This window comes from Aotus nancymaae, unplaced genomic scaffold, assembly GCF_030222135.1.
Source record: "Aotus nancymaae isolate 86718 unplaced genomic scaffold, 86718_ANA_hifiasm-v0.15.2.pri h1tg000029l, whole genome shotgun sequence".
Classification (NCBI taxonomy): Eukaryota; Metazoa; Chordata; class Mammalia; order Primates; family Aotidae; genus Aotus; species Aotus nancymaae.
Genome location: NW_026988442.1, coordinates 76,896,035 through 76,908,875, shown reverse-complemented (window position 1 = coordinate 76,908,875; position 12,841 = coordinate 76,896,035). Strand labels below are relative to the sequence as shown.

Sequence of the window (12,841 nt, the reverse complement as noted above, 5' to 3'; positions counted from 1 at the left end):
TTGCAGTGAGCCAGGATCACACCAGTGCACTCCAGCCTGGGCGACAAGAGTGAAACTCTGTCTCAAAAAAGAAAATGCAAGGGATTCAGAATAGCCAAACAATCAAGAAAAAAAAATTGGCATAGTCACATTCCCAACTTCAAAACTTTCTGTACAACGACAGTAATCAAGACTGTCTGTGACTAGCCTGAAGACAGATATAAAGATCAACTAACTTTCAACAAGGGTGCCAATACAATTCAGTGTGATAAAGAATAGACTTCAACATATGGCAGTGAGATAAGAGTGGATATCCACATGTAAAATAAATAAATAAAGTTGGACTCCTTTACACCATGCAAATTAACTCAAAATGGGTCAAAGACTTAAATTGAAGAGCTAAAACCACAAATTCTTAGAAGAAACCATAGGTGTGAATCTTTGTGACTCTGGCTTAGGCAATCATTTCTTTACTATGACACCAAAAGCATAAGCATCCAAAGAAAATAACAGATAAAGAAGACTGCATCAAAATTTAAAACTTTTGTACTTCAAAAGACAATACTAAGAAAACAAAAAAGACAACTCACAGAATGGAGAAAATATTTGCAAATCATATATCTGGAAGGTTCTAGTATTCAGAACATAAAGATCTCTTATAATTCAATGATAAAAAGATAACAAAATGGACATGGATGTACATAAGGGATCTTAATAGACATTTCTCCAAAGAAGAAATACAAATAGGCAATAAGCACATGAAAAGATGTTCAACATAATTACTTATTAGAGAAATATAAATAAAAACTACAGTGAGACACCACCTCATACCTACTGAGATGGCCATGATCAAAAGATGAACAATAACCAATAGTGGTGAGGATCTGGAGAAACTGGAACCCTCAAACATACTGGTGGGAATGTAGAAAGCTGCAGCCGTGGTAGAAAATAGTTTCTCAAAATGTTAAACATGGACTTACCATATGCACCAGCATTTCCACTCTTAGGTATAGTATTGATTCAAGCAACAACATGGATGAACCTTGAAAATTTTAAAGTAAATCAAAGAAAGCTACATATTACGTGATTCCATTTATGTAAAAGGTACAAAATAGGCAATTCTGGAGACACGGAAGGTAAATTAGTGTTTTCCAAGGGCTGGAGGGAGAAGAGAATGGGGAATCACTGCTAATGGATATAGAGTTTATTTTGGAGGTGATACAAATCTGCGGTTATATAAGATGAAAAAAATATTTTTTAAACATTCTATAATTAGCGGAAATGATTACACAAACTCATAAATATGCTAAAACCCATTGAATTAAACATTTTAAAGGGGTGACTTTTATGGTATTTGAATTATATCTCAAAAAAAAGAAAAGGGAATCTTCTGATCCCCAAACCCTAGACCTCCTCCATGGAGGCAATTAATGTTACTTGTTTCTTAAATACCATTCCTGAAATAGACTGTATATGTACAAACACATATTTGTGGGTCTGTAGGTCCCTTATTAACAGATACATAAGCATAGCAGACACATTGTTCTAGACTCTTTTTTTCTCTTTATAACTTCAAGATCACTGTTCCTTGCAGATTATTCCATTTCAGCATATGTAAGTATTCTTTATTCATTTTTATTTTGGGATATTCTATAATTTAGTTGGCTAGTCTTTTGCTGTTCCAAATAATGTTCCAATTAATTTCGTCTTAGATCTTTCAAGCACAAGTGTATGAGTGGAATACATTTTGAGAAGTAAAATTTCTGGTTGAAAATATTTTTATTTTATTTTAATAAATTGCCATTATTGATTTAATGCCTTTATCACTTGATTATGAGCTCCTTGAGAAAAGGGACTATGTCTGTTTTGTTCACCAGGGTACATCTAGAGTCTAGCACATTGTCTGACATACTGCTTAATATACTTGTAGATTGACAAGCCTATGTATTTTACCGTATAAAGTGACAAATAGAAATTCAAGGCTATACTGTTCAAAAACTCATGATCCAGTTTATAGGAATTGTTTATAAGAACTGATCCAGAGATAGGAATTGTTTTGGGATTTTCTTTTTCTTTTTCTTCTATTTTTTTTTTACTTTTTATCTAGTTAATTTGTTTTTTATTTTTCCTTTCCTACTCTGTTAATAGAATGCTTTGAAAAATTGTGAAATCAATTGCAATATAGATTCTAAGAAAGACAGAATCCCTTAATCTCATCTGAATATATATATTTTAGTAAATAAAAATTTCTTATATTTCAGTTATTTAAAAAAGAGAGAGAATGGGGTTGATTTGGAACTTTAAGAGACCTAATAGTGACACCTGCTGGAAAAAAGTGTCAGAATAAAATTTGAACCATTAAATCTTTTTAAAATTTTAGACCAGTTTTATGTTTCTATTAATCAGGAAGAAATGTGTTATTTTATGACAGGAATGTTTGTAATAAGTAAATATAATTGTTTACAGGAGGCTGTTTTACGTTCTACAAGATTATAGAGAAATACATCTTTTCTTTTTTTTAGGACAAAGTCATTTTGGGAACTGATTACCCCTTTCCGCTAGGTGAGCTGGAACCTGGGAAACTAATAGAGTCCATGGAAGAATTTGATGAAGAAACAAAGGTATAATGTCTTTGACTTCACAACTTTCTTACTGACTTTTCTAGCTCTAATTGGGTTTGGTTTCAGAGCACTTTGATACATGAAAACAAAGAACAGAGGAACCATTACACTTAAATCCCAAAAACTATTACTCTATCTCCATAAACAGCTAAACTATCAAAAGGCAAAAAAAAAAAAAGACAAAACTGAAAGTCAGCCTAGTATAACTAAATTCATATACGTAAGAAAGAAAATTGTATAGAAGCATATGACAATAAAATATGCCTGCATGTTAGATGGATCATAGAAAAAAAGTCTAAATTTCTTCTGTATTATTTCTATTACAAATATACCAATCTTAAAAGTTGTAATAACTCTAGTTATTTAGATAATGAAACTAAAGTCTTGATTAAAAAGGACCAAAGGAATCAGATACTTCAAGTAACTAGACTTTTTTTTTCCCCAGTATTTGACTTTTAAAGTGGGTAAACTAATATGTGCTATAATGCTACCATTATCCCTTAGACTCCTGAACCGAGATTAGTTTAAAATGAGATGCAGGCCGGGCGCGGTGGCTCAAGCCTGTAATCCCAGCACTTTGGGAGGCCGAGGCGGGTGGATCACGAGGTCAAGAGATCGAGACCATCCTGGTCAACATGGTGAAACCCCGTCTCTACTAATACAAAAAATTAGCTGGGCACGGTGGCGCGTGCCTGTAATCCCAGCTACTCAGGAGGCTGAGGCAGGAGAATTGCCTGAACCCAGGAGGCGGAGATTGCGGTGAGCCGAGATCGCGCCATTGCACTCCAGCCTGGGTATCAAGAGCGAAACTCCGTCTCAAAAAAAAAAAAAAAAAAAAAAAAAAAAAAAAAAAAAAATGAGATGCAGTGTCTTAAGATTCCTTCTCCTTTGCCACTCCTTCCACACCCCAATCCTTCAGAAAAAAAAATAACTTCTTCCTAAGGCCTTCACTGCTCATCACTCCCAGAGGTCAAGGATAGCCAAAAATAACAATATGGGAATATATAAACTCTTAATAAATCTTACAAAAGTCTTAGTTGTAATCCTTTGGCATAATTCTTGGCTTTTTTCTAAACTAGAATCCAAAAGTTACTTTGAACTCTCTCTGCCTTAATCATTAAAGATATTGTTCATCAAATCTTTTCAATAGGCTTGAAGCACATTAACAGATGCCAAGAAGAATTCGTTCTGCAGTATACTAGTTACAAGTTATTAACTGGGAAACTTCAGACTATTTTACACAGAAAGTGTCCCCTTTGGCACTAAAACTCTTGAACTGTTAAATATTAACTACTAAATATTGTTAAATATTTACCTGCTTCCTTCCTAAAGTAGGAAGTGGCAAAAAGACATTTTTTATTTTTTTTAAACAAGAAAGGTTGAATATGAAAAACTTTCTGTTAACCAAAATTAAACAGAAACCAGATGATCCCAAATATCCTGATTAAAAACTTAATGGAATAATAGTAATTATTATTACATGCCTTTTATTTATTCATATGCGCTTATAACTTTCAAGTTTTTTTTTGTAATCTTGCATAAAGGCTTTATACTGACACAAATTCACAATGACATTCTGTACAAGTTTACTCATTGTAATGCTGTAATACTGAAAACAATCTTTAGGGGAATAGTTAAATAAATCATAATATATCCACACAATGGAAACTATGCCACTACAAATAAATTAGAAATCAATTTCCAAGATACATTAAATTTTAAAAAGCAAGGTATAAAGCAATTTGTATAGTATACTTCCATTTGTAGATCGAATATATCTTTTGCAAAAAAGAATCTTTATATGCCTGAATATAAGTATTTGCTTATGCAGTATAAACATAAAATATCTCTGGAACATAAACAAGAAACTGATAACTCTGGGAAGAAGAAGGTAGTTAGATGGCAGTAATGGAATGAAGTATCTATTTTATACATTTTGAATTTTGAACCATGCAAAGGTAAATACCACTCAAGAAATTTAAAATAAAATAAATAAATCCATTTGATAAGTACAACAACATTGGAAGGTACAGCAGTCCCCCCTTATCCTCAGTTTTGCCTTCTACGGTTTCTCTTACCCCAGTCCACCACAGTCCAAAAATGTTAAATGGAAAATTCCAGAAACAAACAATTCATAAGTTTTAAATTGCATGCCATTCTGAGTAGTACAATGTAAGCTCACACCGTCCTGCTCTCTCCAGCCCAAGACATGAATCACCCCTTTGTCCAGTGTCTTCATGCTGTATCCACTCCCTCCCCATTAGTCACTTAGTAGCTGTCTTGGTGATCAGATGGACTGTTGCCATATTGCCATGCTTGTGCTCAACTCGCCCTTAATGGCCTCAAAGCACAAGAGTAGTGATGCTGGCAATTCAGACATGCCCAAGAGAAGCTGTAAAGTGCTTCCTTTAAGTGAAAGGGTAAAAGTTCTCAACTTAATAAGAAAAAAAAAAAGTATACGTTGAGGTTGCTAAGTTCTTATTTTGTAAGAATGCATCTTCTCTGTGAAACTGTGAAGAAGGAACAATAAATTTGTGCATACATTTATAAGACTCTATATAGCATCCACAGAGGGTCTTGGAATGTATCCTTCATAGATAAGCAGGGGCTGCTGTGTATAAGCAGATGCGTTCCACCACGAAGATGTGGAGAAAGAAAACAAGACTTGGGAGTTTAGTGACTTGTCAAAGGCAATATAACTGGTGGGTTATAGCATATGGATGTGATCCCAAATCCCTGGACTCCAGGATCAGATCTCCATCTAACACTCTAAAGGGTACCTCCCTCAAAGGATACATGGTACCAAGCTATCTTAAAAGGTAAAGCACATGGTTTCTCCGAGCAGCAATAGTCACTTCTGAAATCTTCCTCTAGAGGAGGATGTCCTAAGTAGAAACTGAGTAAGAGGTCCCTGCCTCAAATCACCCACTTTTCAAGGCTGTGTAAAAACCCTAAAGTGGTCACAATATAGAAGGACATATTAATAGTATGGATGTTACACAACTCAACTCCATACATTTCTTCCATCCTCAGCTACATGTCTGTCTTTTGCAAGCTGGATAAACAAATCAAGGTATCACAAAGTTACTTCTTAAATCTTCTCTTTAGGCAGAGTTGATACAGTTTATAGCTGGGGAGTCTTTCTTTTACGTGAAAATTTTAAGATGTACAGATTTGTACCCTCATCTGAGACCCTTCATTTATATCACTTCTCTTGCTCTGAAAAACCTTAACTTTTGTTTAGGGCCATGTGAAAAAAACAACACATAGGCCTAGCAGCTGAGGGATGACTAGATGATTTCTGGGCACCTTTTGCAGGCCTTGTGTCCCACAGATCTAACTGTACCTTTTCTCTATATTTGCCTCCAAATGGTCCTTAAGATCCAACCTGTTACAAGGTCTAGTTTCCCAAAAAGGGCATCTCCTAAGGAAGGCTCTCCCCTTTATAAGTCTTTTCTCTCCCCCTACAATCAAGTTTCAGATTGAGATTCCAAATAGCAGGGCAAAACATAGGTCAAGAGGATTTGGGTAAGAGATTCACTGTATAATCTGCTAATATTTTTCTCTCAGATTGGGGAGCTAATTTTTTTAAAACCTGATCAACATATTCGATGTAGCATTTAAAAAACAACCAATAATGCTTTAACATAAAATATTTTGTTTTCTTTTCAGAATAAACTCAAAGCTGACAATGCCCTGGCATTTTTGGGTCTTGAGAGAAAACAATTTGAATGACTGAATTTATTACAAAGGCAAACTTTCAAAAGAATATCTCATTTTTGTTTTTAAATATGTATCAACAGGCATTAACAAAATCCTATTTTGAACTATTTTACTCAGAAATAGAATGTCTCAAATATCCTAAATTATTCATAACAAAAATGATTCATAAGTTTTCATTCTGAAAAGCAATACATTATTTCATGTGCAAATCAAAAATGATTTCCCCAGTGCCCTTTTAATTAATCTGGAGAAATACAAAATAAAATGTCATTAATGATTTATATGGAGAAAGATTCATCCTAGAGAGCTCAGGTAGGTTGTCCATTTTGAATAAAGATATGTGAATTGGACTCAAATAACCTGTTTCGTCCACCTTTAACACTTACCATTAGCCCAGAATTGGGCTGGAAATGCTTTAGCCTCCCCAAAATAAATAACATGAATCTAGAATATCCATAACCTCAGGGAGCTTCCAATTAAGGATGTAAGACATGTTCATGGAATAATTACTAAGCTATAAACTTGACTTTGAGTATCAAAGAAGTTTCATTAAGAGGAATTACTTTGGCCTAAAACTGTTGAGCAGATCTTCACAGAGATTGGAACTTGAGAGTCCAGGAGATGAATAAGGCATTTTTACGGTTAGAGGATGAGTAACAGGAAGGCAAAACTATGGGAACACAGCTGTGGTTTCAGACTGAATGAGACATCCATTTTGGAGAAAAGTTTTTGTCTATAATTTTACTTCTACCAGAAGCTCTTTTTATTTAAAATACTGAGCAGGATATATAAAGGTAGCTCTGGAAAGTTAATAGGGCAATACAAGGGTAGCCTTGTTTTAACCATTTCATTTACGGCCCCACTTGGGCTGCTGAAAAGGAACTTGGTCCTGGAATGGGTGATGAACATCTATGATTCATCTACCTCTGGCTGAACTCAAAAATCAAACATGATTTTTCAAAACTACCCTCTTGCTTTGGATTCATTCATACTTCTTTTCCCTTCCATTCATCTAGAAAATCAAGAGTTGAATATTCAAAAGGCCAAGGGACAAAAGAGAGAATAAAAATTAAAAATAAAAAAAGAGTTGAGTATTAACATGTAATTTATGCTGACCCTTCTCCAGAATAAAGATGAGATCTAATTCTTACTTCACTATGCTCACTCCATTATTTTCACTTTATATAGTTCACTGCTCCTCTTCTTTCTCACCTGCCCCGTTTCTTTCCAGGATTTTACCCCCAACCACCACCATTCTGCTTATTGCTCCAATCTGCCCAAAAAGGAAAACTGAGTTGAACAAAGCAACAACATGAAGTATATGTTGTTTTTTCCTTCCCCAATCTTTGGGAGTAATGTCTACACCTTTTCAAATATTCTATATTTGAGCACTCTGAACACAGCATTTAATGAGTGTCTTATTATAAAAAGTAACCCAATAACTTTATTCAATATCTCACACACACACACACACACACACACACACACACACACACAGAGTAAATAGGTATATTCATATTTATCTGCTTTCTATGTGCCAGGACTATAGGAATGCTCCAGGCACTGGTAGTACAGATGTAAACAAAAAGGATAAAATTCCTTCTCTGACAAAACCTACAATCTAAAGAATGAGAAACATAAACAAGGTAAGGAAGAAGAAAAAGAGGAATAAAAGGAAGAAAGATAAACACTGTGAAGAAATTAAAACAAAAATGTGGTAGTGACTAGGAGAAAGATGGGGGTAAAACATTAAGTTGTAGAGTCAGAGAAGGCCTCTTTAAAGAAGACTCTGAACTGAGATTTGAATGATAAGAAAATGAAAGGTTCTGAGGCAAGAAAGCTTGTGACGAGTGTGTGAGCAAGGGAGAGAGAGAGGAGAGAAAGCCAAAAAGTCGGCCAGATCAGTAGATAATGGTCAAGGGTTGAGATTTTTATATTGTTTCATAAGAAGCCATTGGAGACTTTAATAAGTCTGTGACATGCTCAGACGTACGTTATTCTTAAAAAAAAATTAAAAAAAATTAGCAGGGTGCAGTGGCTTATACCAGTAATCCCAAGACTTTGAGAAGCGGAGGCAGGAGGATCACTTGAAGCCAGGAGATTGAGACCAGTCATAGCAATCTCTACAAAAAAAATTTTTTTAATTAGCTGGATGTGGTGGCTCATTCCTGTAGTCTTAGCTAGTCAGGAGGCTGAGGTGGGAAGATGGCTTAAACCCCAAAGTTTGAGGCTGCAGTGAGCTAGGATCATGCCACTGCACTCCATGCCTGGGTGTCCGACTGAGACCCTGTCTCAGAAAAAAGAAAGAAAAGAAAAGCTGAAAAGAGAAACCCACACATATTAACAGCTTTTTAGAGACTTAATAAAGGGGGTCAAGAAAGGAAGTAAGAGGCTAGGCAAGAAATGATGGTGATTCAGGCACAAATATGAGAATGGGGATCATGAGATATGTTTGTAGGCAGAACCACCAGCATTTAATGATGGACTAAATGTGATGAAGAGGGAGGAAGGGAAGGAAGGAAATCAAGGTTGACTCCTGGGTGTGTGAATATGAAGTGTGTGTACACATGTGCATGCTATGCTTTTGTTAATCAGTCTCCTATCTCTGGGCATTTAAATAATTCCTAATATTTTACAATTACAAATAATTCTGTAATAAAATTTGATTCATTTCCCAAATCATACATATGGATAAACTGCAACTCTGATTGGATCAAAGACTTAACTCTAAAATATTAAACTACGCAGGTACTAGAAGAAAAGATGAGTGATTTCCTCTTTGATCTGGGTGTAAAGAGGGTTTTCTAATTATGACTTTCCTGGGCACATAATCCTGGTGACATTTAAGCTTTGAGATGATTAATAGTAGTTAATGGTATTAAACTCATCCATACTTTCAACATGGGTGCTTTGATTCCCAGGTTTTTCATTTTAACAGCTGGGTAGATATATTACAATTTGCCATAATGAGGAAGATTATGAGAGAAACAGTCTTGAGGGGAAACAGAACCAACAGTTTTGTAGCTGGACTTGTTATGTTTCAGATGCCTCTTAGACATTTAAGTAGGAATGTCAAGTAAGTACTTGAGTATACTAGTCTGGAGAGTTCAAAAGAGAGGCTGGGGAAAAGTTACCAGTGTATAAAAGGTATTTAAAGAAATGAGACTGGATGAAATCACCTGGTGAAAAAGTAAAGCAGAGACATAAAAGACCCTAGGACTAATTCCTGGGATTCACTAACAATTAGAAGTTAGGGTTGGGTACAGTGGCTCACGTCTGTAATCCCAGCACTCTGGGAGGCCGAAGCGGGCAGATCACCTGAGGTTGGGAGTTCAAGACAAGCCTGACCAACATGGAGAAACCCCATCTCTACTAAAAATACAAAATTAGCAGGGCATGGTGGTGCATGCCTGTAATCCCGGCTACTCAGGCGACTGAGGCAGGAGAATCGCTTGAACTCTAGAGGTGACAGTTGCAGTGAGCTGAGATCGTGCCATTGCACTCCAGCCTGGGTGACAGAGCAAGACTCTGTCTCAAAAAAAAAAAAAAAAAAAGCAGTTAGATGAAGGCACCAGCTCTGTGCACAGAAGAGTAGCCAGTGAGGTAGGGAGAAAACCAGGAAAATATACTCAGGAGTCAAGAACAGACAATGATTCAAGAAATCCTAACAGCTTTAGATTCAAGAAGTCCTAACAGCTTTAGACACACACACACACACACACACACACACACACACACACACACAGAGAGAGAGAGAGAGAGAGAGAGAAATCAAAGCTACAATACTATGATATTCAATAGAACCATATGCCTCAGATATAACTCAATCCCTTTATCCCAAAATTTAATTCCACTTCTTATAGTCCCAACCCTGATTAACAGCATTACCTACTCACCTAAGTCTTCTCCTTCACCCATATAAATACACCATTAAATCCAAAAGATTCAGCCCATTTTATATATTTTATGTCTTATCTATTCTTTCCTCCCTATTCTTACCTGCTTCCAACTAAATTCAGGTCTTCATCTCTCAGCAGGATATTGAAATAATCCTTTATTTGTACCCCTGCCCCTTGGCTTAGTCTTCTACCTTGGTGCCAGAGAAAAATTTCCAAAAATGTATTTGATTATATTACTTTCTCTGTTAAAACTCCTCAGGACCTAAAGTGGTGGTTACTAGGTTTTGGAATTTCATTGCTCAGTAAGTCCCTTTTTTTTAAAAAATGTAGTGCTATCTCTAACAGAGCACACATCTCATTTTGAGTTATGATTCCTATCTTCCATCTAAACTGGACTTTCTGGAAGGATGACCTATGCCTTCATTCACTCACGCAGTCAACAAAATTTATTGAGGACTTTTTAATGGACCAACAACCATGCTAGCTTCTCAGAGTATGAAAAATGCAAACATGGTTTCTGCCCTCAGTTGTGCTTATAATCTAGTTAGGGAGACATGTTATCAAATAAGCAACAAATTGATATAAAATTGCTGCCACACCAGGAGCTATAAAGGAAAGGCACACAGTGGGTAGAAATCTTATTATAAAGGATTTGTCCTAGTTAAGAGTCAGAGAAAGATTTTTCAGAGAAAAGTTTTGCTTGAGCTAGAATCTGAAAGCAAACAAGAGCTAAAAGCTAAAAAGGGAAGGGAAGAGTATTCCAGGCAGAGGAAACAGGATAAATGAAAGCCTTGTGTCTGTGTAGGAAAACAGTCATTGTATGGCAAGAGTGACTCCATCTGGGAGGGGACTCGCCATAATGACTGATGTTTGACCCCTGCATACCAAGGTGTTCTGCAGCAAGGTCTTTAAGCAATGCCTGCAGCATATGTAGCCCTGTATAAAGATGCTTATCTAAACTCCCGAGTGGTCATGAGTTACAGCAAGAAAGACTGAGATGTAATCAGCTGCACATGTTTGTACCTTGAAAGCTTGCTATACAAATGATACTTTCTGGATGGTGAATGTAGGGACCCACCATCACATGGCCACCCCAGATATCACTTCTGTTTGTAAGATCCTATTAAATATTTCTTTCTGACAAACTGAATTTGTCAGCCTCTTTCTTCAGCCGCTCAGCTCCCTCAGCCTTTGGGGATGGGTTTACACAGACCTGCTCACCACGGAACAGGCAGGAGAGAACACAGCAAGAAAGAAAACCACTGTGGCTGAAGATGAGAAAGGAAGACATTCTTGGTATAAAGTGACAAGATCATGTGATGCCATAATTCAGTTGAGGAACTGTATATATTGAAAAGCTGTGAGAACTCACAAAATGGGAGAAAATATTTGCAAACTACCCATCTGACAAGGGATTAATAACCAGAATCTATAAGGAGCTCAAACAACTCTACAAGAAAAAAATTTAATAATCTGATTTTTAAATGGGCAAAAGATTTGAATGGACATTTCTCAAAAGAAGACATACAAATGGCAGACAGGCATATGAAAAGGTCCTCAGTATCACAGATCATCAGAGAAATGCAAATCAAAACTATACTGAGATACCATCTCACCACAGTAAAAACGGCATTTCTCCAAAAGACAACCAGTAACAAATGCTGGCACGGATGTGGAGAAAAGGGAACCCTTGTGCATTGTTGGTGGGAATATAAATTAGTACAATCACTATGGACAACAGTTAGGAGGTTCCTCAAAAAACTAAAAATAGAGCTACCATATGATCTAGTAATCCCACTGCTGGGTATATACCCAAAAGAAAGGAAGTCAGTATATCAAAAGGATATCTGCACTCTCATATTTGTTGCAGCTCTGTTCACAATAGTCAAGATTTGGAAGCAACCTAAGTATCCATCAACAGATGAATGGATAAAGAAACTGCGGTACATATACACAATGGAGTACTACTCAGCCATAAAAAAGAATGAGATCCTATCATTTACAACAACATGGATGGAACTGCAGGTTGTTAAGTGAAATAATCCAGCGACAGAAAGACAAACTTTGCATGTTTTCAGTTATTTGTGGGAGCAAAAAATTAAAATCGTTGAATTCATGGACATAGAGAGCAAAAGGATGATTACAAGAGGCTGCAGTGTGTAATGGGTAGGGGGATGGGGATGGGGATGGTTAATGAGTATCAAAAGTAGAAAAAATGAGTAAGACCTAATATGTGATAGCACAATAAGTGACTATTATAGTCAATAATAATTTAATTATACATTTAAAAATAACTAAAAGTATATGCTGAGTTGTTTGTGACACAAAGGATAAATGCATGAGGTGATGGATACCCAATTTACCATGATGCATTGCATACCTGTATCAAAATATCTCACGTACCCCATACTATTATGCATCCACAAAAATTAAAAATCCAAAAAAAAAAAAAAAAAGAGTTGGAGGCAATGTGACCACAGAAGCATAGATTGGAGTCTTATAGTCACAAGCCAAGAAAGGCCTAGAGCCACCAAAAGGTAAAAGAGCCTAGAAACAGATTCTCCGCAATAGCCTTTGCAGGGAGCACAGCCCTGTTTTAGTCCAGTTTTCATTGCTTAT

General features: G+C 36.1%; 1 protein-coding gene across 3 annotated transcripts in view; it reads left to right on the top strand.

The window, feature by feature from the left end:
• The window catches only part of ACMSD (aminocarboxymuconate semialdehyde decarboxylase), a 65,619-nt gene extending 58,946 nt beyond the window's left edge, over window positions 1-6,673 (top strand). For 2 of the 3 annotated variants that reach the window (XM_012468431.3, XM_012468432.3), the window contains 2 exons: window positions 2,502-2,600; window positions 6,273-6,673. In XM_012468431.3, coding sequence (XP_012323854.1) covers window positions 2,502-2,600; window positions 6,273-6,335 — 162 coding nt within the window. In that variant the 3' untranslated portion in view covers window positions 6,336-6,673. The other variant, XM_064382823.1, reaches the window with a different exon arrangement.
• Window positions 6,674-12,841: the final 6,168 nt, after the last annotated feature.